The following is a 27,712-nucleotide window of genomic DNA, read 5'->3' as shown; positions in this document are numbered from 1 at the left end:
TTTACACAACTAAAACCTAATTGAGATACACAGGTACTTTTGTGTGCTACACTAAAAAAATTAACCTCAAACACATTAAAAAAATAACAATCATCTCCTTTGAGCACTGGTCCATTTGTTGTCAAATTTGTTTTAGAGCCTCCATCTGTGTGATTGAATTGAATTGAAGAAATTTATTAGCCAAGCATGTATACATACAAGGAATTTGCCTTGGTGCTTTTCTCGCAAATAACAACACGACATACAATAAACAATTAAGAATGAAACATTATAATTTAAACTACACTGTGGCAGCCATTGTCAGCGCCAGTCACACAATCAATGCACACACATGTGCATGCATTTTGAAGTCACTGTATCTATGCTTCAGAAACGACACAGACCAACCTTTAAAAGATGTGAGGCTTATTTTTATATAAATTAAGGAGAGCCCATGGATACCAAGCTCATGGATCTTGAGTTCAGCACATAATTTTACATCAGTTGGATCCAACAAGCGAGTTCGGTATCTCGACTGCGCATGCCCAGGTCATAGATCACTTGTGCTAAACATTCTCGCCGGCTGAGCTGCTGCATGTATACAGACCTGCGTTTCATCCGTATTTTCCAGTTTTGCTTCTTCAAGGTAAGAAAACACTGCTTTCAAAACTATTAACTAGGTGTATTTATGGTTAATTTGTACAAAACTACGATGATTTTGTTGGTTTTATAGCTTTATGCTTCGGTGAGTGAGCGAGATCGTGACGATTTTCTTTTGAATTGTAACTTGTAATGGACATGTTTACAGGACCTTATTTGAATTAACATATGATTGACTTTGTTATTTATTTTGTTTTATATGTTACTGGGCAAAGCCATGCGCATTTGTGCAGTTTGGGGCTGTGGGAGCAGCGCGTATCACCTGAATAAGTGGATGCAGAATGTGCGTGACAGTCACAACTGTCAATTTGCAATGGGAAACTGTTTCTGCCCACCTCCCTTCAAACTCTAGAAAAAAAACTGCAGATGCTGGTTTAAATCGAAGGTAGACACAAAATGCCGGAGTAACTCAACGGGTCAGGCAGCATCTCAGGAGAGAAGGAATGGGTGATGTTTCGGGTCGAGACCATTCTTCAGAAGTCTGAAGAAGCGAGATACCGAACTTGCTTATTCTCAATTTGCCGACCTATGCTGGTCCCAATTGCCAGCGCTTGTCCATATCCCTCTTGACTAAATGAAAAGAAAGATGGGATGGTACCTGAGCTGACCAGAGTGAACATTGGGACAAATAACAGAAAGATAGGAGAGAAAGTATGAACATGTGACATACTTGGACGGGACAGAATCTACATAAAAAGAACTGCGAACATTGAAAAAAAAAATGGAATGCTGACTTCTGGCAGAAGCATGAAGAAAGGACTGACATCCATCATCTGGATGGGAATGGCATCCAAGCCTTGGTTTGTAATAAATGCCCCAGGCCATATTGGGAAAAAAAAGTCTGATAAAATCGAGTGGGGCTTAGACGCTAATCAGACACACCCAGTACCATGTGTGTGTGGCAAAGTGACTGATCAATTGTAGTTTGATGGAGAGTGAAATTAAGTTCATAGTTTAAATTGAAATTGTTTGCTTTGAATTCAGAAATACATTTGAATACAGTTTAATTCAGTTACTGCAATTCAGAGCTTTCTTTGTGTTAGCTTTACCCACACAGAAGTTTTGTCAAGTTAGAAGGATGCATAAATTTAATGCATTAATGCTATTAGTTATGGTTTTAAATGATCTTTTTAATTTTGGATCCTCTAGACACCTTTTCACACAAATGGTAGTGGGTGTATGGAACAAGCTGCCAGAGGAGGTAGTTGAGTCTGTGACTATCACAATGTTATGAAACAGTTAGACAGGTACATGGTAAGGACAGGTTTGGAGGGATATGGATCAAACACAGGCAGATGGGACTAATGTAGCTGGGACATGTTGGCCGGTGTGGGCAAGTTGGGCCGAAGGGCTTGTTTCCACACTGTATCCACTGCTTGGGAGGAGGGGGGGGGGTGGTGGCGGCGGCGGCGGCAGCGACGGTAGCAGCAGCAGCAGCAGCAGCAGCTGGTTGTTGGCCCCAATAACCCGCTGCTGCGCCAAATTGCCAAAAATTTGCCTTCTCAGTACATTACCTCCTCAGTTGCTGCCTGATCCGCTGCGATCCTCCAGTACTTAGTGTTCTGTTTGAGAAAAAAAGCTGTCCTGACTTCATGTAATGATGTAATGACTTCATGTAATGACTTTTGTCCCACCCACTTCCGACATCAGTCCCGACCCAAAACGTCACCCATTCCTTCTCTCCAGAGATACTGCCTGTCCCGCTGAATTATTGCAGTATTTTGTGTCTGTTTTCATGTAATATCTTGTCACTTAAGAACACACCAGCAGGTGACCATTGTAATTGATAATCTTTCCTATTGACAAAAAAAAGACACAAGGTGCTGGCGTAACTCAGCAGATCAGGCAGCATTCTGGAGAACATGGATAAGTGATGTTTTGGGTCGGGATCCTTCTTCAGAATGTCTGTCTTTGTTTCTATTGACACTTGTGCAACGATACCCTATTAAACAATGTAATGCGCAGCAAATTGCTGCAGCAGCAATGGACATAAGGAACTGAACATTAGATTATTCTTGGATTAGAGATACAGCATAAAAACAGGGCCTTCGGCTTACCGAGTCACGCCGACCAACGACCAGCCATATACCAGTTCTATCCTACGCACGAGGGACAATTTATAGAAGCAAATTAACCTACAAACCCGTGCGTCTGGAGTGTGGGTGGAAATCAGAGCACCTGGTGACCCACACGGTCACAGGGAGAATACAAACTCCATAGAAACTGCACCCCTAGTCGGGATTGAACCCGGGTCTCTTTGTGAGGCAGCAACACTAACGCTGTGCCCCTAGGCCGCCCTGATGTTGGAATCTGCAGCAAAGTGATGGATGAACTCAGTGGGTTCAGGTAGCATCTGTGGAAGGAAAGTCGAGGCAGGTCCACAGGTTCTGTGGTCCTGAGTGAGATTCCAGTGGGCAATAGGCAGGACAGCAAGCATGGTTTGACGGTTTTTTATTATCACGTACTGTGAAGGAATTGCAAGAAACTTGAGCAAAGTGCTGGAGGAATTCAGCGGGATCAGGCAGCATCTTAGAGTCATAGAGCATGGAAACAAGTCCTTCGGCCCAACCTGTCCACACCAACCGACATGTGCCATCTATGCTAGTATAATTTTAAAAATCTGCCTGAGGTGTTGGCTAAGAAAGATATAGGCGAACAAGTTGCTGAGGCGTTGAGATGATGGGTATCTTCCAATATTCAGGAAGCAGCGGGGATATGTTGTGGTTGCACACGCCGGTAGAAAGTTGCAGGAACCAATACTCGGGAGCTGCAGCGCGGAGGACGTTAAAGACACGAACACTGGAGGACAGCAGGCATGGCGGCGGGCAGGTGGTGTCGAGGTCAGTGGGTGAAAGGTTTCAGGTCCAAGACAGGTTCCAGCTCGGTCTCAGTAACGCTTGCTGCACCTGTCACCGCCTGGGCAACGAGCGGAGAGACCGTGGGGCAGAGAGGGAGCTGGAAAAGGGAGGGAGGGAGGGAGAGAATCGCTTGGACATTAGTAGCCGGGAGAGAGGCAGAGCAGAGGACGTTGCTCTTGAGTATCTACCATTCATTCAATACGCCACAGGAGGCGAGATGTTAACTGAATCTAAGAAAGCCACCTCATTTAAAACAATGTTACACGGTGCAAATCAGCATTTCATTCAGTCATTTTCGCGACAGACTTTCCCGCAGCTTCTACAAAGATATGTTGTATTAACATGCAGAAAGCAGCTGTTTTCTTGGTACCACTATTGAAGAGGCATTGACCACTAAATATTACATTGATTTGTCTCTAATAAGAAGGCAGAAACGCATTAAAATAACTGTCTGCTTTACTTAACACCAGGTTTTCTAGGTACTTGGGTTAGTAGACAGTCTCTGAAGATTTGGTCCTAACTACTTCTCCAGGATCTGTGTTTAGTTGTGATGTTCTTATGCTGCAAATTCATTGATGTATCCTCCACAGTTCGACCCTCATCTGAGCTTCCGACCCTCGCCTCCAATAGTTTTCTTTCTCTCAAGCAAGGGTTTGTGGTCTTTTCAAAATAACCACCTTTCTCCAATGTGGAATGCCTTTACTCAACATGTCATATGGCTTGAGGTGTGATATCAGTTTAGTTACTGCTGCCATGCTTGCGCTCAGTCTGCCAAGTACACCTGGATCTTGTTCACCATTTTAAGTCCCATTCCAACACTGACCTTGCTGTCCAAAACCACCTCCATTGCAAGATTGAGGCCACACAGACTTGAGGAACAGCACCACGTATTTCTGTTTTACGACCTGCTTACAACCTAATGGTATGAATACTGAATTATCCAATTTTAGGTAACTTCTAAATAACCCCCTCCCAAAAATAAATTCCTCTGACAGGAGCACTTCAAAGCTGTGCGCTCGGTCCCTACAGATTATGTTGTGTCAGAGTACAGGAGGGAGATTGAAAATGTGATTTTATCAAGTGTTTTAATTGATGTGGGGTTTTTTTGCGATCAAATTCCGTCTTATGAGGGATAGGGATAGTGGTTTCATGGTGTGCAAGAAAACAAATTGTCACTACGAAGGTGGCTGGCAATGATCCTAAGCTTGTAGGATCTACTGCAGTTATACTTTCCCTGGATATAATAACATATCTATAAAATTTCACCTCGTATGTTTCTGCTTGTCAAAATGAGCTGAAGTATCTGGTGTCAAACCTGATAGGAACTTGTTTAGCTACATTTATGTAAAGGGACACCCAGTCTCTTTACTCCTCCATTCCCCCACTTGGTGGGTCTCGAGGCCCTCCGGTTCTTCCTCGAACAGAGATCCAATCAATTTCCCTCTACTAATGCTCTCCTCCATCTGCCAGAATTGTCCATGTCCTCAACTTCTCTTTTGACTCCTCTCACTTTCTCCAAGTTAAAGGTGTAGCCATGGGCACTCTCATGGGCCCTGGCTTTGCCTGCTTTTTTGTCAGTTACGTTGAATAGTCCTTGTTTCAGGCATACATTGGCACCATCCACCAACTATTTATCTGCTACATCAGGGCTGCCTCCTGCACCCATGCTGAATTCGTTGATTTCACTGACATCACCACCAACTTCCACCGTGCACTCGTTCACCTGGCTCTCAAAATGAGGTTTTCTATTGTAGGACATCTGAAATATGAAGTATGAGGATGAGATGTGAGAAAAAAGGATGTTGCCAGGACTCGACGACCTAAGCTATGGGGGAGGTTGAGCATGCTAGGACTTTATTCCTTGGAGAACAGCAGGATGAGGGGTGATCTTATAGAGGTGTACAAGATCATGAAAGGAATAGATTGGGTAAGTGCATAGTCTTTTGCTCAGAGTGGAGGAGTCGAGAAGCAGAGGACATACGTTTAGGAGAGGGAAGAAACATTCAATGGGAACTCGGGCGGGGGGGTTGGGGTCTGGTAGTTGAGGCAGATATTGTCATGGCATTTAAAAGACATTAGCACAGGTACATCGATAGGATAGGTTCAGAGGGTTATGGGCCAAGTGCGGCCAGGTGGGACTCGTGTAGATGGGGCATGTTGGTTGGCAAGTTGAGTCCAAGGGCCTATTTCCCCACTCTATGACCTCTTTCTTTGGTAAACTTAGTTTTCCCTCTGCTGTCATAGATGGATCCCTCGCGCTCGTCTCCTCTGTGCCCCGTGATTCCTCTCTCGCTTCCCCTCCCACCAGACGTAACAAAGATAGGGTTTCCCTGGTCCTCGCCTTTCACTCTACTAGCCTCCGCATCCAACACATCATCTTCTAACATTTCAATCATCTCCATTGTGATCCCATTACTAATCACATCTTCCCATCTCCACCTCTTTCCATCTTCCACCGTCTGCAACTCCTTGGTTCATTCTCGGGGTTAGGGGTGTCGGTAAAGATAAAAATAAGAGCCAAGTAGTGACGCATCTTCCTGTTTTCCGTCTTTTATTCCATTTATTGTGAGTGAGCTATGAAGGCAGCCAGGCATGACCTTTAAATCTTAGTCTGAAACTTGCTAAACAAACATTGCCTGTAAGTATGTAAAATACAGCAGTAATAATAGCAGGCGTAGTGACATAATCACAAATGCAAAGCTTCATTGCATAATATCTAACTGGCGATATGGATGATCTAGCTGATTTTCTTTTTATTTCAGTGCTTACTGGATGCCGCATGCATGCATTAATGAGAGATCACACCTGTGGAACATCGTTATTGAAGAAAGCGTGTCCAATCAGACAGTTTGCTGCAGTGAAGTATGATATTGTTTAGATTTATTAAAACATTTAATTTTGTATTGGGTATTTTTAGATGTATTATTAACCTCCATATGAGGCCTTTATCCAGCATTAATGGTATAAGGTTATGAGGTTAATGAAGTAACTTTGATCTCTCAGATGTTTTTTGTGCAGTCTTCATGAGTCTCCTACACTCCTGCCATTCAACGAAATCATGCGTAATCAGTAACCTGACTCCAAATACCTACCTTTTCCACAACCGATAATATCTTGACAAAAGTCATTCAAGCTCAGATTTAAATTTCGTAGTTGATCTAGTCTCAACTGCCAGGCGGGGAACAGAATCATCAGTTTCTATCTCCTCTGGAGGTAATGTAGATGTCTGAATGGACAAAAAAACACACAGTACTGGAGGAACTCAACAGGTCAGACGGCATCCGTGGAGGGAAATGGACAGACGACTTTTCAGGGTGGGACTTTTCATCAGACCGATGGGTAGTTGCCTGCAGAAAGAGATGAGGGGCGGTGATGCGCAAGAGTTGGCCTGATTTTTTGCAAGCTCTTTTTTATCATGTCACTCCTGTTGATAAAGTCGAACTGCACGAGTCGCCCTCCAATTTTTGCGTTTTCTTTTATTGTATAATTGAACATTTTTATTTCCCTTGCATTGTGAAGCCTGCTTTTGGTGTGGAATTTAGTAACAATCTGGCTCTGAAACTGTCAGCTGAGGCTCAGTTGCTGGCACTGAAGCTTTAAATCAGTAGTTGTGTGTTCAAGTTTTCTCCATTCAAAAAGAAATGTGGACAAAAATCCAAACTGGAATTTCTGTGTGTTGGATGCAACTTTTAGTTCAGTTCAACAGTTCAACAGAGCTTTATTTGTCATTCGGCACCAAGGTACCGAACGAAACTACATAGCAGTCACACAAAAAAAAAAGAACACAAGACACATGACCCCAACACAAACGTCCATCACAGTGACTCCAAACACCCCCTCACTGTGATGGAGGCAACAAAACTTCCACTCTCTTCCCCACGCCCACGGACAGACAGCTCGTCCCCGACCGACCCGCACAGTCCCCGCAAGGGGATGGAAGTTCCCGCGGCCGAGCCGCACCGGGCGCTGAAACGTCTCGCGGCCGAGCCGGGTGATTGAAGGCCCCGCGACCGAGCCGTGCGCAGCTAAGTCCCACGGCCGAGCCGCGCCGGGCGATGTTAGGCCCCGCGGCCGAGCCGCACCGGGCGATGGAAGGCACCGCGGCCAAGCCGCACCGGGCACTGTTAAGCCCAGCGGCCGAGCCGCACCGGGCGATGGAAGGCCCCGCGGTCAAGCCGCACCGGGCGATGTTAAGTCCCGCGGCCGAGCCGCACCAGCGATGAAAAGTCCCGCGGCCGCGCCGCGCTGGGCGATGTTAGGCCCCGCGTCCGAGCCGCACCGGGCACTGTTAAGTCCAGCGGCCGAGCCGCACCAGCGATGTTAGGCCCCGCGGCCGAGCCGCACGGGCGATGGAAGGCCCCGCGGCCAAGCCGCACCGGGCACTGTTAAGTCCAGCGGCCGAGCCGCACCGGGCGATGTTAAGTCCAGCGGCCGAGCCGCGCCGGGCGATGGAAGGCCCCGCGGCCGAGCCGCACCCTGCGCCATGAGGAAGAGACCTAAAAGAGAAAAGTTTCCCCCACCCCCCCACCCACACCACCACCCCCCCACCCACACCACCACCCCCCACACATACACAACCAAAAAAAACAAAAAAACATCCCAACACCGACACACAACAACAAAAAAAGGAAAAAAGACGAACAGACTGCTAGCGAGCCGCAGCCGTTAGGCGCCGCCACTTCCGCCACTTCAGCTAAGGTTCCGTTATCCTCTCAGCTGGATGTAAAAGATCCCATTAAACTATTTTGAAGATTAAAGGAGCTTCGATTAATTTTATTGGTTCTCCCTGAAGCAAAAACAAATAATCACATCGGGGTTTTTTTTTGTCAATCTTTACTGTGTTGATACTAGAAAATCAAATGTTATTCATTGGCTTAGAGCATGTTGTGAGGAAAGATACAAAATGCTGGCGTAACTCAGCGGGTCGGGCAGCATCTCTGGAGAACATGGATAGGTGACGTTTTGGGTCAGGACCCTTTTTTAGACACTGAAGAAAACCAGTATTTTTTTTCCAAGTTTTTTTTTTCTTTTTAAAAAGAGTTTCAGAATGTCCTATGAAAAGTGCTAAAGCATTGCATAATATTTTGCTTATTTGTTCTGATATTACAGAGCTTCCAAAAAAGTACAGACTGATCCAAAGAGAGAAAGCAACAAGCCTAAAATTGAGAGAAAGACCAATTCCTACAGGAATAGAGCACGTGGTTTGACAGCCTTGGAACCGATTGATGATGTTTATCAGGTCCAGTATTATCGAAAGCCAGTGTTTGACATTGAGACAGCAATTGACTCTCTGAAGAAGTTTCAGCAGTTAGATTTCACACACCCAAAGCAGCCTGTTTACATCGATTTGCAGCTTGACATGAAATTGGAAAAAAAGGTGATGTTCACACAAGTACCTGCTTTATATTCTTGACTAAAAGTATGATGTTATAGAAAGCTTTAAGACATGGATTGCTAAATTGCTGTTTTTTTAATGTTGCTTTCAAGAAGAATTGATGGTTCTCCAAGTGTTTTATGTAATATTTTACTAAAATAGCTGTTTAGGTTTATTATGGCCAAAGGAGGTCTTTCAGTTCATTGGTTCCATGCCACCTCCCAGCTGAGCAAAACCATTGCCCCCCCCCTCCCCCTTATCTTTCCACTGTAACCCTTTGAATTTATTCTCTTTCTTTGTGACTGTCAACTTCACATTGGTTCTTTTTGCCACAAACCTGGAGTAATTTACAGCAGCCATTTAACCTGCTAACACCTCTTTGGGATATGGCTAGAAACCAGAGCACACAGAAATTTGCATGGTTTACAGAAAGAACATGCAAACTCTACACAGACATCAGCTGAGGTTCAGCGTTAAACCCGACACCTGAACTGTGCGGCAGCAGTACTATTTGTTGAACCCCCATGCTATATTAGTTCCTCTGTTTTTGCAGGTCTTTCGTTTGGATACAAATGTTGTATAGTAAAACTCTGTTAATCATAACACTGTGTTAAGCATACATTGGGCTTTGGTGCTGGACTGACAGATTTTATGGATTACTAGACCTGTTGAGCCCAAACCTCTCCTGCATTGGTGCAGCACTGTCTCCTACCCCCCTCCCCTCCTCTCCTTCCCCTCCCCTCTCCCTCCCTCCCTTCCTCCCCCCCCCCCCCCCCCCCACCTCCCCTCCACTCCCCCTCATTCTGCAGCAAGATAATGATCCCACACATACTGCTAAAGCAACAGTTTTTCAAAGCCAAAATTGGTCAATTCTTGAGTGGCCAAGTCAATCACCCGATCTGAACCCAATTGAGCATGCCTTTTATATGCTGAAGAGAAAACTGAAAGGGACTAGCCCCCCAAAGCAAGCATAAACTAAAGCTGGCTGCAATACTGGCCTGGCAGAGCGTCACCAGAGAAGACACCCAGCAACTGGTGATGCCCATGAATCGCAGACTTCAAAGCAGTCATTGCATGCAAAGGATATGCAACAAAATGCTAAACATGACTACTTTCATTTACATGACATTGCTGTGTGCCAAACATTATGGTGCCCTGAAATGGGGGGACTATCTATAAACTATGTGAAACCAAAATGTATTAAAATGGCCTTTATTAAAATCTGACAATTTGCACTTTAACCGCATGTGATATTAAAAATATTACAAATCTCAAATTGTGGAGCACAGAGGCGAATCAATAAATGATGGGTGTTTGTCCCAAACATTATGAAGGGCACTGTAAGTAGAGAGTGATGCCAATGGATAAATAACTGCAATCTTTTTTGTGCTGGAAAATTGCATGAAATTGGTTGAGAGATTAGTTTTTTTGTACATACGAAATATATAATTTAAAATTAAATCCTCTTTCAACTTTCTTTCCCCATTTTACACTGCTTAATTTTCCATTGGAGCATGAGGATTAATTGCTGAAAGGTTCCATTGTTGGTGGTTCATTAGTCAGCTGCATGAAGGGGTGAGAATGGATTGTGGATTACTTCTTATTAAGTTATTCTTTGGAATATTTCTTTATGGCAGCTACTTAACCTATTTAATATTAGAAACTTGGGCAGGCGGGTTATGATAGTGACAAAAAAAATAATACCCCACCACCATCTTGGATAGAAATGTTCATTCCACTTTGTGATACTTTATTCATGACTTGAGTTTTTTCTTGTATTCCAGAAAAAAGTGGATCCATTTTTGAGAATATTACAGTTGCCGTATAATTTTAGGACACAGCTCAACAGCGTGGTTGTGTTCACAGAGGTAAGAATTGTATAGCAGTTTAATTTTGATTAGTTTCGGAAATACTTTGTAATCGAGAATGATGCAAATTCTTGAGTTTCCCATGGATGTTGTGTAAATGTGGATAGCACTCTGACAATGCACAAACATGAATGATGTGTGTATTGATTCTGGAGTTCCATGATAAATGCGAGAAGGGAGACTGCCAAAAAGTGAACATTTCAGTTTTGATCTATCTACTGTTTATACATAATATCTTTTCTGACTGCCATGAAGCTGCAAGTTGACTAGTCATCCCATGAAAAATGTGCAACTTTTATTATGCTTGTTCTGCTTTTGATTTTGTTGTTCAGGTATAGGATAACCTCGAGGATAGTGTCTTCCAATTAGGATGTACTGAAGATATTTTTTGAAAAACATGCAGATATTGTAGATCTGAAAGAAAAAGAGAAAATGCTGGAAACACTCAGCAGATCAGGCAGCATCAGTGGAAAGAGAAGTAGAGTTAATTATTCGGGTCAAAGAGGCTATCCAATTGCATGCAAGATGAAAGTTAACTCTGTTTCTGCAAATGCCGCCTGCCCTGCTGAACGTACCAGGATGTATAAAATCTCTTCCATGGTGGATAATATTGTATCTGAAATACTGTTATTCCTGCAGAATCCAGAAGAAGTTACTGTTGCTCAGCAGAATGGAGCAGATGTCGTGGGAGGAACGGAGCTCATTCAGAAAGTATGTAATAAATTTGTATTCATTTTTCACAGCTTAAAATGAATGCATCATTAAAAATATTTTTATCATACTGAAATATGAATGAAGCTTGCTTAATGTAGTGATTTTGTTTTTAGAATTACATGATTGAGAACCATCCTGCATTGTGCCCTATTATAACATAGACTTTGGAGCACAGCACAAAAAACTGTTTCTGGAGCTATCACTGTTTAGGGACCATTAGGGCCTTCTTTGCAGGCTGTGTCTCCTTAAAATTCTCGGTGCAAATCAGAATGCAAGGATGCAACAGTTTTGGAGGAAAATAGTTTTTGTGGGATATTAAGTGGAAGAGAACTTGCTTTATCTATAACTGAGTACTCTCAGCATGACTCTCAAACATGATTTGTTTTTCCTCTATCATGGAGGGTGAGTACTCTTTTGAAAAATAATTATTGCTTTTGAAGTGCACTTCAGACATGTGCTGACTGGTTTCCCACATGTAATGATTGAGAGGGGCCATCTTGTCCCCAGTGCACATGCCTCTGCATTCTTTGAGCAGTTGTTCACACTCCTCATCTCTGACAATGGCATCATTCTTTCCCTTGGCTTTTAATTGTGGATCCATTAGCTTGGGGACCTTTGGATCTGGGAGTTAAGATCGATAGTTATTGCAGGTCTCTGCTTTTCTGGAGAGGTGGATTTGTTTGATGAGTCCCAGATATCAGTTACTCTTCCCCAAGACTCAACCTGAAAATGCAATTAATCGTATACATAATTGCAGTTTCCCTCTCAAATCCCTCTAAATTCATTCTGCAGCTTGCCTTTAGAAGATTTGATATATCATCACAACCGGTTGTCATGCTTAACCCCTTTTTATTTATTTTTATTCTGTGATCGTCCTAATAAATGGAGATATGAATTGCAGTTCATTGAAGTTGTAATCTGTTTCAAGCATCAGCAGTTGGAACTTAGAATGGATTAGGCTGAATGCTGTTGACTTGGAATGGGAATCGATGTTGTTGCAACTGATGAATTTCTGAACAAAATCTCAGCTGATTTTAAGATTATTAACAATGTTTACTGTATATTCCTTGATAATTTTGAAAGTCAGGCTTGTTTCTATAGGTGAGAGGTTTCATTGTGACTCAAATGTTAAACATAGTCTTGTCAAAATTTGCACATTACTTAAGATCCTGCACTAGATCTTATTGTGTCATTGTGCAGTGTATGTTATTTGGTGCTCAATACTGAACCTGCAATACTGCAGTCTCTGCCGGGGGAAATGTCTTTGCAACACCTAGTCCGTCAAGTCCGGTCAGAAACATGAATGTTTCATTGACACCATGTACCTGTTCTATTCAGTCTTTGGATAGTGGTGCAATCCCAGGAATCCTCACCTCTTTCCTGGCAAATAAACTCAGTTAAAAGGCACGGTAGCGCAGCGGTAGAGTTGCTGCTTTACAGCGAATGCAGCGCCGGAGACTCAGGTTCGATCCTGACTACGGGTGCTGCACTGTAAGGAGTTTGTACGTTCTCCCCGTGACCTGCGTGGGTTTTCTCCGAGATCTTCGGTTTCCTCCCACACTCCAAAGATGTACAGGTATGTAGGTTAATTGGCTGGGTAAATGTAAAAATTGTCCCTAGTGGGTGTAGGATAGTGTTAATGTACGGGGATCACTGGGCGGCACGGACTTGGAGGGCCGAAAAGGCCTGTTTCCGGCTGTAGATATATGATATGATATGATATGTGCAGGAATATCTCCCTAGACCGCTTATGATTGAAGGAAAATGTATTTTGTAGCCCAAACATTTAAACTAACATTTAATGTGTACACAATTTTAAAAATCTGTTATAGTCCCAGATGAGGATGATCTTGTATTTTTCCACCATGTACACTATCTTCCATTATTTTGCCCACTTACTTTATCTGTCCTTAGCCCGTTGCAGTCATTTTCTGTCGATCTCACAATGTAATTTCCATCTTTTCAGGTTTGCTGACAACACAAAGACTACACTATGCTTGGCCTCTTCATCTAATTCAGTGGTATAGATTCTAAATAACTGAGCTTCCAGCAGTATGCTCTGTTAGTTTCAGCTCGCCAACTGAAAATACCCATTTATCTTTCCTCTGTTTCTGTGCATTTGCCAGTTTACAGTCCACACTGATATTACTCACCATGAGCTACTATCTTGTGAAGTAAGCTTTTTTTTCTTGGCACCTTTTTCAATACTTTCAGAAATTGAAAACGCTGCATTCTCCAACTCCTCTATCTTCCTTGCTAGTAATTTCCTTAATAAATTAGGTTACTGGGTGGGCAGAGAAAAAGATTTAAGGATGTGCTCGAAGCTTCCTTTGAAGAAATGTAACATTCTCAGTGATTCGGAGGAATATCTTGTCTGTGACCACTCTAAATGGAGAAGAAGTATTTGGAATGGTATTCAGAATATTGATAATATGCACTAGGCATAAGTAGTGGATGTTGAGACCACCTCACAAAGTGACCAGTTGTACATCTCATTGGCCACCGTCTGCCACATTCTGGGAGAGATCAGCCACTTCTTCATTTGCCACCACAGAACTCAGAAAATCTGAGTGGAAACTAATTGTTTTCGCTCCAGGGGATCTGCACCAAAAGAAGAAATTCAATCAAGTTTGTTCAGTGCTCTTTCCCTCAATAAAACATAGTTGATTGATTACTCTTAACCTCCATCCTTTCTTGAATAATAGTGCTGCCTTTGCAGTTCCCCAATCCATTGGGAACTTCCCAGTGTAGAAAGTTTTGGAAGATCTTGACCAGAATATCCACTATTTCTGTAGCAATCCTCACATGTAGGCTATCAGGCCAGTGGATTTATCAGTTATTCATCTCAGTAGTTTGCCTGGTACTTAATATCTTTATTGATATTGTTTTAAGTTCCTCCTGCTCTTGCCCCATTGTTACCCAATGTTTTTCGAAATGCCTTTTTGATCTACAAAAGTGAAGTAGAAATACAATATTTATTCAAACATTTTTCTTTTTCTTATTACTTCCATAGGGAGTACTTTGTCAAACTTGTTAAAATTCTTGGGGTAGAGAATCATATCCATCATATGTGCATCTTTGGCCTTCCTTGTACTACCTTAGAAAATTCAGCCAGATAGTCAAACACAATCTTCCCCGAGCAAATTTTTGCTGATTATGATTAACCTGTTCTTCTTTAAGGAATTGCATCATGGCCCAGGAGATGGTTCTGTTAGTTCACAACTGCTGACTCCAACACTTTGATGCCGATCTCTGATCCTCTCCATGTGGAGTTTGCACATTCTCTCCATGGTTGTCTGAATTTTTTTATGGGTGTTCTGGTTCCAAAGACATGTTGGAAGATCATTTGGCATTTGTAAGTTACCTGCTAACTGGAATCTTTCACAGTTGGGAGGCAGCGATGAGCATATGCAAGAGAAAAGCAATTTACAGGCGAATGGAGAAATGAAGAGTGAGGGAATGGGACGATTGGGAATGCTGCCTGGGATGAGCCATGAATCAGTAGCCTGCAGAGCTTTCTTTAGTGTGGTTATAACAAATATAAGGATTTTGAATTATACTGTCCCCATTAAATTGATCATGTTATATTGTCAGATGTGCCTTGTATTTTATCGTTTTTATAAGCATATTGTAAATGATTTTGCAAGGATATTAAGAATGTAACATTCTTCATTCAATGATACATGACCAGTACTAGATTCTCGTCAATTGTTCTGTGCAATATGGGTTTATTTGCGTAAAAGTATATATATCTACATTCAAATCTTATTTTCTGAAGAAATTATAAACTTTTGAGGCAAGGAAACATAGTTTAGACAGCTTTCTCTTTTTTGGCAAATGGGGAGGAGGAACATGACTGAATGAGTGAAGATGGTCAACAAGGCAAAAGAGTGTATAGGTTTTAGACAATGGGTGCAGGAGTAGGCCATTCGACCCTTTGAGCTAGCACCGCCATTCAAAGTGATCATGGCTGATCATCCACAATCAGTACCCCGTTCCTGCCTTCTCCCCATATCCCCTGACTCCGCTATCCGCTTTATATAAGGGAACTGAAAATTGGATAAATTCATTCTTAACTAAATTTTGGGAAGAAACTAAAATATTGATTTTGAAGATTTTTTTAGTTTCGTTTATTTTCACATATACCGAGGTACAGTGAAAGGTTTTTTTTGTGACGTGCTATCCAGTCAGCTGTTTGTATACATTGTGTTGATATTGGTATACATGAGTAACGAATGATTGCTTTAGAATCTTTTCACAATTTCATCAATTGACAGTATTATTCCATATGTTTCCTCCTGTTTTGGAGTTTGATTTTTTTTCTCTCAAATTAATTGGTGAAGATTTCAGCTCTACTAAATCCCTGGCAGTATTGGAAATTCTTGGCACACCTACACCAAGGCAAAGTTAAATAATTTTCTCAGTAATTTACATCAACGAGAAATATTTCATCTCGTGCATGTTTCCATTTCCTTCACATCTTTCCTTTTGCTGTTTTGTGAAATTATTATAGTCAAATTTTATAGGATCTTTTAATGAGGGTTGGGTTTCCAAACTTATTTCAAATAAATAAGATGCTTGCACCTAATATGGAAGAAATATTGATCCATCAACGTGTCTAAATGCGGAAACAGTTCTCAGAAGTATTTTGGTTGTCTTTTATTAGATGTTTTAAAACTATATCCCAATAGCTGGAAATTATTTTAAGATGAAAACAGTGAAGAGCTTACAAAGGATGTTGTGATACAAATAGCTAACGTAACAAGCACGTTGAATTGGGACACATTGTAAGCAGATATGTAACTTTTCCCACTTGAGTACCTATTGTTCATCACTCAATCTTTTCTTTTTTTTATTTTCAGATCTTGGATGAAGAAGTTCAAGGGGATTTCTATGTCTCTACTCCTGATATGGTATCCAAACTAGTGCCTCTTAAAAACAAGCTAAGAAAACAATTTCCCAAGACCAAACGGGGTAACAAAATAATGACTACGTTCATATGCTCGTGTTTCAGAAATGAAAATGTGAGACTATATAATAATTCCACTGGAGTTTATATAAAATTACCCATTGTAATACTTTCCTTCAGAAACTAACAAAGCCCAAGAAGATCGCTAAATGATTCTTACTCAAATAGTTAAACTACACTTCTTGATGGGCCGAATGGCCTAATTCTGCTCCTATCTCTTATGAACTTTTGAACTTATGAACTTCCTATTATAGTTGAAACCAGTTCCAAGCTTTCTTCCTGATAATTAGAACCAAACTGCAGTGTGAAAGGAAATGAAGGGAAAGTGTAATTCGCGGATCATTTCTGCTTTGGGGTTTACTTTGATGTTATTTGAAAATGTGACATTAACAACCAAAACCATTGATTTATTTGTGTTGCATCTGCTTTTAAGATGCAGCATTTGTTGTAATATATTGATCAGCTTGCTATGTTTTGTATTCAAAATCTTATCAATATACTTGAATTCAGAAATTTATTTTGACTTCATTCTCCAAAACTCATGATAATTTTCATATTTAGCATGTTCATGCTATGCTCTTCTAACTAAATTTATGTAAATAATTTTATATTGGTTCCAACACTGACAGTTCAGGGCACTGTAATCTACATCCCTCTAGTCTACTGAATCTGCAGTAGTATGCAATTTCAAACATTTAACAGAATTCTTTTGCATAACTAATATTAAAGGCAAAACTATTTATGGTAATGTACTTGGAATTTGAGGCAGAAATATTATTTTAGTATGGAGGGAAAAATCCTTCATCAGAAATTTACTGACATTCAATCTGGAAATACTAACTTATTTTTTCTCATTTAAAAATATGACAGGTTTTTGCTGTTGGATTTTAAATAAAGCATGTTATAATCAAATGCAGCAAGCTCAGTATATTTTCTGTAATTTTGTATCCAGGTTCTGTTGGACACAATATTCCTGAAATGATAAAAATATTTCAAACTGGCCATGAATATCAGGTGGAGCGTGATTGTTTTGTTCTTTCTAAAGTGGGAACGGTGAGTTCAACTTAAAAATCAAATACTTTTTTTACACCCAACTTCACTTAAAATTGAAGTCCAATTATCTGACTTGATGTCTGCCTGTCACATACTTCTAAATTGTTATTGCAATACCTGGTGCTTGGTGTCCTTTGAATCAATAGAACTTCTGATCCTGTTAGGTAGACTAACTCTGTGGTGGAAATGGGGCGATGCAGTGGTCAGGCAGTGGCTGCCTGACAGCGGCAGATACTCAGGTTCAATCTGATGACGGGTGCTGCTTGTACGTTCTTCCTGTGACCGCATGGGTTTCCTCCAGGTGCTCCGATTTCCTCCCACACTCCAAAGATGTACAAGTTTGTAGGTTAATTGACTTTGGTAAAAATTGTAAATTGTCCCTAGTATGTAGGATAGTGCTAGTGTACAGGGTGATTGCTGGTCAGCGTGGTCTCGGTGGGTCAAAGGGCCTGTTTCCATGCTGTATCTCAAGTCTAAATCCATGCCATTTATTGTTCATTGGCACTCATGGCAGGACACATGACTTGTATCCCATGAGCTGATGATATCAGCATTAATGCCATCCATACCCCACATGAAAAGGTCGTCATAGATTTGCTCAAGCAACAGTTGTGAATGGGATTTGGTTAATGTTAGTTTATTACTATAATGCTGGCAATTATTCAATTACATGTCATAACCAGACCTGAGTAAGTTACAAATTGATCTGTGCTATTTATTTTACTATTTCTTTGGGTCATTATTTCAAAAGCAACTAGTAGCTTCACGACAAATTACAGAGATTTGTAATGTGTGATGATGATGATTAAAGATTATTGTTTTCATGTTCGGCAGATATTCTTGCTCATAACTTTTTAGAAGAACTAACTTCCTTTCGGAGGATGAAATTATTTTACAGGCTGTTATAGTCGGAGCCTTTAAAACATTATTTGTGGCGCTAATATGAATTGTGTAGATTCAAGATTCAAGATAGCTTTATTTGTCATCCAAATTGGACGAAATTCAGTCACCCACAGTCCAACAATAAAAGCATTAAATAAAAGCTTTAATAAGCATGTAATAAAAACTGGAAAAATTCAGCAGGTTAGGCAATATCTGTGGAAAGAGAAATAAGCAGCTTTGGTACTATGACCCTTTATAAGAACTGGGAAAGAGATACAAATTGGTTTAATAAGGTGGGACAGAGATATGTTGATCAGAAAGTATATCTAAAAAGGAATAGCTTAATGATTGTAGTTACTAGCATGTGAAGCTTCATCGTTCGTGTAATATGTTGCTAATGGTAGGCCATTATCAAAGGAGAAACATGTGGCTGTGGACGCAAGTCTTGGTCACCACATTGTTGAAGACTAGAAACGAATGAAACCATTGTGGTTGAACAAAACAAAAGCGCAGGTGAAAATCCATCCAGAAACTAGAGGAGAACTTCAAGGTTAGCATTCCTGGAAGAGATGTGGTAGTGAATTTAACAATAAATATGTATTTTGTTAATAAACTGCAGATGCTGGAAATCTGAAATTTACCAAAAAAATGCTGGAACAAAAACCTCAACATCTCAGGCAGGATCAGCGGAAAGAGAAACAGTCAACATTTCAGGTTTGCAATCCTCCACCAGAACTGTGAAAGAGGTAGATACAAGTTAGTTTAAGCAGATAGAGATACAAGTTAGTTTAGAAGGAATGGGTGACGTTTCGGGTCGAGATCCTTCTTCAGTCTCGATCCACAATGTCACCCATTCCTTCTCTCCAGAGATGCTGCCTGTCCCACTGAGTTACTCCAGCATTTTGTGTCTATCTTCAGTTTAAACCAGCATCTGCAGTTCCTTCCAGCAAGTTTAAGCAGAGATACAAGTTAGTTTAAGTAGAGATGTGTATCTCTCAGTTCCCTCACCCCTGACTCAGTCTGAAGAAGGGTCTTGATCTGAAACTTCACCTATTCCTTTTTTCTGGAGATGCTGCCTGACCCGCTGAGTTACACCAGCTTTTTGTGTTTATCTTCCATGTCCCTCATTTCCCTGCATATTTACAGAATCCGATAACTTAACGGGAATCAAGAAAACAGCAGATGCTGAAAATCTGAAATTAAAAACAGTATACGTTGGAAAGACTCAGCAGGTCAAGCAAGAACTGTTGAAAGAGAAATTATTAACATATCAGGTTCATGACCCTTTTGATATTCATTCCTTTTGCTCAGTTGTTACACGACTTGCTAAGTGTTTGCTAATTAAACATTTAATAATTGGGTTTTACATGTGCACATATGATATACAGGTTAAAAGTGCAAATAAAGTAAACATTTTATGTAGACTCATCCTTGGATTTTGATTTGAAATATCCCAGTTGTGTAAAATAAGAAGTAATGTGTTGATATGTTTAAAACGGGTGAATCATTAGATTGGGAGCACGGATAATTGTTTCATTAGGAGTCTCCAAACTTATGAGTTTGTGTTGGGTGAGCTGTCTTGTGGGGATGAATAATTTCATAACTTAAGGATCGATTATGTGGAATGAGAAAAAAATGTAATAGAATACGGGGACAAAAACAATACTTCATGATTGTTGTTCATGAAAATTATTTCAAAAGCTGCTTAAAATTAAGTATAGGGACAGGTATTGCATTTCCTTTGGTTGCAAGGGAAAGTACCAGGGGAGGGGGGGTTTGGGTGGGAAGGGATGAGTTAACCAGGAAGTTGCGGAAGGAAATCGTCTCTGTGGAAAGGGGAAGAGATGGGAAGATGTGCCTAGTGGTGGGATCTCATTCTAGGTGGCGAAATGCCAGAGGATTATGTGCTGTATGCGACAGTGAGGACTGGAGGGATTCTGTCCCTGTTGAGATGGTGTATGGTCTTTTTGACTGGATAACACACAACAAAAAACTAAAGATGGCTTTGACATCCTTATAAAAGGACTGGACAAGCTAGATGCAGGAAAAATGTTCCCAATGTTGGGGGAGTCCAGAACCAGGGGACACAGTCTTAGAATAAAGGGGAGGCCATTTAAAACTGAGGTGAGAAGGAACTTTTTCACCCAGAGAGTTGTGAATTTGTGGAATTCTCTGCCACAGAGGGCAGTGGAGGCCAAATCACTGGATGATTTAAGAGAGAGTTAATAGAGCTCTAGGGGTTAGTGGATTCAAGGGATATGGGGAGAAGGCAGGCAAGGGTTGTTGATTGTGGACGATCAGCCATGATCACAATGAATGGTTGTGCTGGCTCGAAGGGCCGAATGGCCTCCTCCTGCACCTATTTTCTATGTTTCTATGACACTGCAGTAGTCATCTTAATAATAGTATTACTCTCACTGCCTCATGATGAATTGAAGTACTGCAATGAGAATTAACAATGGATTTGAGCTCAATTAATTAATAGTCACGTATCTTTGGGATAACGTTATGGTCAGCACCGTGAATGTGCAATGTTATTTGAATACACAGAGTTGACATTGTGGCAAATTACTATGTAAAATCTATAATAGATGACATATTCTGATTTAATTTTATGAAGTTCCACAATCATAGTGCCAGCAGGCAAGTAACTTTTTTTTGCCTCACTTCGATTTACGGGGGATCATTATCGATATGTTGTTTGAATAGGAATTAATTACTCAGAAGGTTTCACTTAGTCCAAGAATAATGGGGTTATGGGAATTGCACGTGCAATTATTTTTTGACGGTATCACAAAGAGGGAATGTATGTGGAAAATAAACATCTCAAAAGAATCATAAGGAATAGGAGTAGAATTAGGCTATTCGGCCCATCAAGTCTACTCTGCCTTTCAATCATGGCTGATCGATCTCTCCCTCCTAACCCCATTCGCCTGCCGTTTCCCCATAACCTCTGATGCCTGTACTAATCAAGAATTTACTTATCTCTGCCTTAAAAATATTCACTGACTTGGCCTCCACAGCCTTCTGTGGCAAAGAATTCCACAGATTCTCCACCCTCTGACTAAATAAATTTCTCCTCATCTTCTTCCTAAAAGAATGTCCTTTAATTCTGAGGCTATGACTTTTAGTCCTAGACTCTCCCACTAATGGAATCATCCTCTTCACATCCACTCGATCCAAGCCTTTCATTATTCTGTATGTTTCAATGAGGTCCCCCCTCATTCTTCTGAGCTCCAGCGAGTGCAGGCCCAGTGCTGACAAATGCTCATCATAGGTTAACCTACTCATAACCTACTCGGCGATCGTTTCGCTCAACACCTTCGCTCAGTCCGCTTTAACCAACCTGATCTCCCGGTGGCTGAGCACTTCAACTCCCCCTCCCACTGGTGGGCCTCCTCCAGTGCCATAGTGAAGCCCGGAAATTGGAGGAACAGCACCTCATATTTCACTTGGGCAGCTTGCAGCCCAGCAGTATGAACATTGACTTCACCAATTTTAGATAGTTCCTCTGTCCCTCTCTTCCCCTCCCCCTTCCCAGTTCACCCTCTATCTTCCTGTCTCCACCTATATCCTTCCTTTGTCCCGCCCTCCTGACATCAGTCTGAAGAAGGGTCTCGACCCGAAACGTCACCCATTCCTTCTCTCCTGAGATGCTGCCTGACCTGCTGAGTTACTCCAGCATTTTGTGAAATAAATACCTTCGATTTGTACCAGCATCTGCAGTTATTTTCTTACACTACTCATTCCTGGGATCATTCTTGTAAACCTCCAGAGCCAGTACATCTCTCCTCAGATATGGTGCCCAAAATTGTTCACAATATTCCAAATGCAGCCGTACCAGCACCTCATAGAGCATCAACATTACATCCCTGTTTTTGTATACAAGCCCTCTTGAAATAAGAAATTGAGTTTGCTTTGCTTTATTACCGATTCGACTTGCTGATTAACTTTTTGGGAATCCTGCACCAGCACACGCAAGTCCCTTTGCACCTCCAATTTCTTGATTCTCACCCCATTTAGAAAATAGTCTACACATTTATTCCTACTACCAAAATGCATGACTCCACACTTTGCTACACTATATTCTATGTGCAACTTCTCTGCCCATTCTCTCAACCTGTCCTTCTGCAGAGTCCCTGCTTTCTCTACACTACTTACCCCTCCACCTATTTTTGTATCATCACAAACTTTGCCACAAAGCTTTCAATCCCCTCGTCCTAATCATAATATACAATGTGAAGAGTAGCGGCCCCAGCACCGACCCTTGCAGAACTCCACTAGTCACTGGCAGCCAACAAGAAAAAGCCCCCTTTATTGCCACTCTTTGTCTTTTGCCATCCAGCCAACCTGCTATCCATGCTAGTATCTGCCCTTTGATACGGTGAGCTCTCGTCTTCCTAAGCAGCCTAACGTGTGGCACCTTATTAAAGGCTTTCTGAAATTCTAAGTAAACAACATCTTCCGACTCTCCTTTGTACTGCTATTCACTTCTTCAAAGAATTCCAGCAAATTTGTCAAGTAAGACTTCCTCTTCACAAAGTGGAAGAGTCAAGAACTAGAGGTCATAGACTCAGAATTAAAGGACGTTCTGTTAGGATGGAGGAGAAATTTCTTCAGTCAGATGATGGTGAATCTGTGGAATTCTTTGCCACAGAAAGCTGTAGAGGTGAAGTCAGTGGATATTTTTAAGGCAGAAATAGATAGATTCTTGATTAGTACAGATGTCAGAGGTTATGGGGAGAAGGCAGGAGAATGGGGTTAGAAGGGAGAGATCGATCCTTGATTGAATGGTGGAATGGACTTGATGGGCCGAATGGCCTAATTCTAGTATTCCTTATGACAAAGTCATGCTGACTTTTATCGTGAACTTCTAAATACTCCGCAACCTCATCCTTCATAATCTATATATATCTGTATACTAAAACTCTCGTTTGTTTGTATGTTTGTGATCGAACTACAGCCAAAACGGTACACGATAGCGCGACAATTTTAGGCCCACCTTACTCACTGTCATTGCTTTAATAGTAATGCAAGTAGTTTTATTGAAACCGGTGTTATATATTTAAAGTTATTCACATTTTAAAGTTTAAAGCTGCCTCCTAGAGAGGGAGGGAGGGGGGGTGGAGGGGGGGGGGGGAGGATGGAGGATAAGGGGGTTGAGAAGGATGGAATGGGGGAAGGGGTGGAGGGAGGGAGGATGAGGGGGAGGGAGAGGATGGAGGGGGATAGGAGGGGGAGGGGGGAGGAAAGGGTGCTGCACCAATGCAGGAGAGATTTGGGCCCACGGGTCCACTTGGTCTAGTAGGCATTAAATTTGTGCTCACAAAGGATAGGAGAGTTCTCTTGCCCCACAACAAGGATGTGGATGTTGCTTGTGAACTTTCTGTGCCTGTGAAGGGTTATATTATTGTAATTCACACTGATAGATTTTAGTGCAAGATTGTGATATAATAATTTAACTGCATATTTAACAGTGGATTCAGATTCAATTCATATAATTTATTTAGTCGACATATTTGTACCTATTTATGAATTTTATAATAATTTAGATTAAATGTTAATTTTAGAGGTTTTCCAAACACCATTTAGTTCATACTCATTTGAAGCGTACATTAGCAAGCAGCAATTTTCAAGCCACATCAAAATTGATCAGAAATCTGTGATGATTAGAAATGATTACTATAATATATTAATTTGAGAATAACTAAAAGCATTTTTTCCCCCTTATTTTTGGTTATATATTGATGGGATAACTATATACTTGTGCTTTCAATTCATATCATTTATTTAATCATCATATCTGGACCTATTTGGGAATGGAGGTTTAAGGAGATGCTGCCATGTTTATTGGAATTAATTAATGCTCGTATACATTGGAAGCCTAGTGAAGTATTTTGAGATATATATTTTATACAGATTTTTATGGGAATTTGGGTACTCACATCCATCAGCTTTAATGTAAAAAATTAGAATAAAAACATTAGAGTAATAGACATTAAGCTTTAACGTCATACCACAGACTTCTACAGAGGCTTCTACAATACCAAAACGCTTCTACACACATTCCCATTCAATTATTGCTAAAAATAAGTAAAATTAAATCTTGGTTATTAATTGCACGATACTTGTGAATTCAGCGAATAAAACCATTTATTCGCTAAATTCGTGAAAAATTCAGTGCCAAATTCAGTGCTCTATATCTTTTGATTCCCTTAATTTAAAAAAAATCTATCAATATACTTATTCTTCTTTCTGTACAAGTAAATAGCAGATTTCTGGTCCAGTTGTGACAAATCGAGGAATATATAATTCATAACAGTCTTGTATCAATGAGAGCAGCTGTTCAGTGACATCCTGTTGTTAGTTTATATTAGAATAAAACTTGTTATACATTTCCAAATCTATATTACAGTTTTGTGCTAAGATTCTTTGTTCAGCGAAATATTTCTTCAACATTATCACAAGGGGTTTTATGATAGGCATAATTTTAAGATGCATTCTATCACTTGTTGATATTCATTAAGTTTTCTCCCAATCACTCCTTGGGTATGGTTTGAAATTGTCATCTCATTTTTGTAGTGAGAGCTGTTGCCATTGAGCACGTAATATTACTTGATAACCTCACTCATATATTTCCAGGAAGTGTCAGTGGTTAGAAATCCAGATTCCACCTGTGTTTTTCTCTGCTTTCTGTACCCCTGACATGTTGACACTAATTATTACAGGTACAATTGATCTGATGACTTACTTTGGACATTGGAACTAACTTGAGATTTTGCTCACTTGAATCATTCAACTATCATCGACCAAGCTCAGATGCATATGAGCGAAATTAAAATCAAACGTTACAACATTAAATGTGATCAGGTTGAGATGGTGTCAAATAGTGGGAATTAATAGTTTCAGAAGAAATAATATTTGTATCTTAAGTGATGCCTTTATTGCAAAACGCTTCTGTCTTAATTAAAACACTTTATAAAAATTTGAACAGCATTACTTTTGATGCAGTTTTACAGGGGTTGTTGAGAAAAGAGATAATTGTTAACTCGGACAGCGCTAGAGCCAGATTTTAGATTTCAAAAGTATTAAAGTGTTCTCAACTCCAGTTCAGACATCTTTATTTTCATAAAAGCATAAATTTTCAATGTTTTGTGCACATTTGCAGAGTTTGTTTTAATGTAAAAATCAAGGCTCTGTAGTTGGGAGCAGCGTGAATCCTGGTTTGCATGTCTGTGGTGAGTTTGCTCAAATGGCAGAGGATCGATAATATTATCTCGATCCAGAGGGCAAAATTGACTAGCTTTCACAATAATTGCTGAACATAAGACTATGAGTATTGGACTTGGACAAAATAAAGTTCAGCAACACGCCACTGAATAGTAGAGTTACTGCACTTCCATCAGGGAGAGAAAGAGCTTATTTAAACTATAGTTGTACAGGCAATATAAGAGGGAGAAGCACGATTTAAAAAAATAACTGCTAGATGAGTAGAAGGCTGGAGAATGGAATGGAATGAAAATCTGAACGATTAACAATCAATAAGTTCAACAGTTGTGGGATGAAGAACTATAACAGGTATAACAGAGCTTTATTTGTCGTTCGGTACCGAAGTACCGAACGAAACTACATAGCAGTCATAGAAAAAAAGAACACAAGACACATAGCCCCAACACAAACGTCCATCACAGTGACTCCAAACACCCCCTCACTGTGATGGAGGCAACAAAACTTCCACTCTCTTCCCCACGCCCACGGACAGACAGCTCGTCCCCGACCGACCCGCACAGTCCCCGCACCGGGCGCTGAAACGTCTCGCGGCCGAACCGGGCGATGAAAGGCCCGCGACCAATTCAGTACCATTTGGCCCTTATTCATGATGATAGTCCCCTTGGTTGCATGCTTATTAGCTGTTCAATTGTTTTTCAGCTGGACATGTCAAAGGAACACATTGCAGCTAATGTTGCTGAAATCATCAAGGATGTTTGCACACAAAGACCAGTGAGTTTTGGTGAGTAAAAATATTAGCTTAGATAGGCACATGGTTGGAACAAAGGCCAGAGATGAAAAGACAAAAGGACTCGTGGATCTCCCGATTGTTAACTATTGTAACTCCTCTTTCCATTTCCATACTGATCTTTCTGAACTGGGCCCCCTCCTTTGCCAGAATGAGGCCAGATGCTAACTGGAAGAACAGCATTTTGAATTCCGCTTGGGTAGCTTACAGCCCAACGGTATGAACATTTGGGATTCCAATTTTAGGTCACCCCTGCAACCCCTCCCCCTCCCCGGGGCCACACCTGGACTCGCATCTATTTCTCCCATCCCCCTCTCCCTCCTCCTACATTCTTTCCTTTGGCTTCACAACTCTTCAATTGTTTTATCTCACACTTTCTGTTTTAATCTTTGGGCTTTGTTCCAACCATCTGCTTATCAACCCCCCCCCCCCCCCCCCCCCCAGCCTGTCTCTACATATCACACTTGGTCCTGCCCCTCCTCTCTCCAAGCTTTATTCCCACAATCCTTCCCACACCCTACAATCAGTCTGAAGAAGCATCCTGACCCGAAATGTCACCCATCCATGTTCTCCAGAGATGCTGCCTGACCCACTGAGTTACTCCAGCATTTTGTATCCAACTTTCAGATTCATTACTTGTGCAGCAATCCCCACTCAACGTGTATGTGTTATTCAGCTGTATCCCACCTCAAAGTAGAGTAACAGCACTTCATTGTGAAAGGGCCTCTATAAAATTAGCAGATATATTTACGTCTTTTATTCTGAAGAGAGGTCCCAATATGAAACATTGCCTATCCATGTCCTCCAGAGATGCTACCTGACCTGCTGTGTTATTCCAGCGTTTTTGTTTTTTTCTTCTATTCCAAATACAAAGATATTTATTAAGGCAAAATGTAACAACTTTTGAAATGATTTGTAAATTCCCAGATTAGAAGGAATGATCAAATTTATTTATAAATGTCAATTAATCTGTATTATATCTGGCTATTTTAGATTATATTTCTTATTTTGAGCTTCAAATATCAATAAGAAAACAAAAAATTACATATTTCCAATGACTCAAATGAATAGTTTAGAATTTGCAATCTTTTAATATAAACACTGGCTAATTTCAATTGTTTCCTTTTCCTCAGGTCCATTTGTTAAAAGAGCCATTATTTGCAGTGCAACCAGCGAGTCCTTGTTGTTTAATGCAGACCCTTACTTGCCTCAAATAACAGAAGACAATGAAGAGAATCAAGAGCACAATGGTTAATTATTGATATTTTATGTACAGATGGACTGTAAAATATTGTTTTGCTTCGATATGGCATGTTATGCAATAAATCTTTTTTTAAT

The 27,712-nt window shown here is 40.8% G+C and overlaps 1 protein-coding gene across 3 annotated transcripts; it reads left to right on the top strand.

Annotated features, from left to right (window-relative positions):
- The first annotated feature begins 316 nt into the window (after nt 1-316).
- mrpl1 (mitochondrial ribosomal protein L1) lies at nt 317-27,712 on the top strand. 3 transcript variants are annotated; one of them, XM_078411171.1, is made up of 9 exons: nt 317-625; nt 6,260-6,359; nt 8,607-8,874; nt 10,656-10,739; nt 11,379-11,450; nt 16,316-16,427; nt 17,375-17,475; nt 26,287-26,368; nt 27,508-27,712. In XM_078411171.1, exons 2-9 carry the CDS (start codon nt 6,277-6,279, stop codon nt 27,627-27,629), a joined length of 924 nt encoding a protein of 307 aa, XP_078267297.1. In that variant the 5' UTR covers nt 317-625; nt 6,260-6,276; the 3' UTR covers nt 27,630-27,712. The 3 variants fall into 3 exon arrangements, with proteins under 3 accessions (XP_078267297.1, XP_078267294.1, XP_078267299.1); XM_078411168.1 differs by lacking the exon at nt 317-625 and adding an exon at nt 3,419-3,479; XM_078411173.1 differs by lacking the exon at nt 317-625 and adding an exon at nt 4,269-4,419.

Source organism: Rhinoraja longicauda, chromosome 1 (genome assembly GCF_053455715.1).
Source record: "Rhinoraja longicauda isolate Sanriku21f chromosome 1, sRhiLon1.1, whole genome shotgun sequence".
NCBI classification, from domain to species: domain Eukaryota; kingdom Metazoa; phylum Chordata; class Chondrichthyes; order Rajiformes; family Arhynchobatidae; genus Rhinoraja; species Rhinoraja longicauda.
Note: the sequence above shows the minus strand (reverse complement) of the source record. Positions and strands in the feature narration are given on the sequence as shown.

Coding starts and splice junctions, on each gene's coding strand:
- mrpl1 (XM_078411168.1), top strand. CDS start 3,455: ATGGCGGCGGGCAGGTGGTGTCGAG. Junction 6,360..8,606: donor AGACAGTTTGCTGCAGTGAA/GTATGATATTGT, acceptor CTGATATTACAG/AGCTTCCAAAAAAGTACAGA. Junction 8,875..10,655: donor ACATGAAATTGGAAAAAAAG/GTGATGTTCACA, acceptor CTTGTATTCCAG/AAAAAAGTGGATCCATTTTT.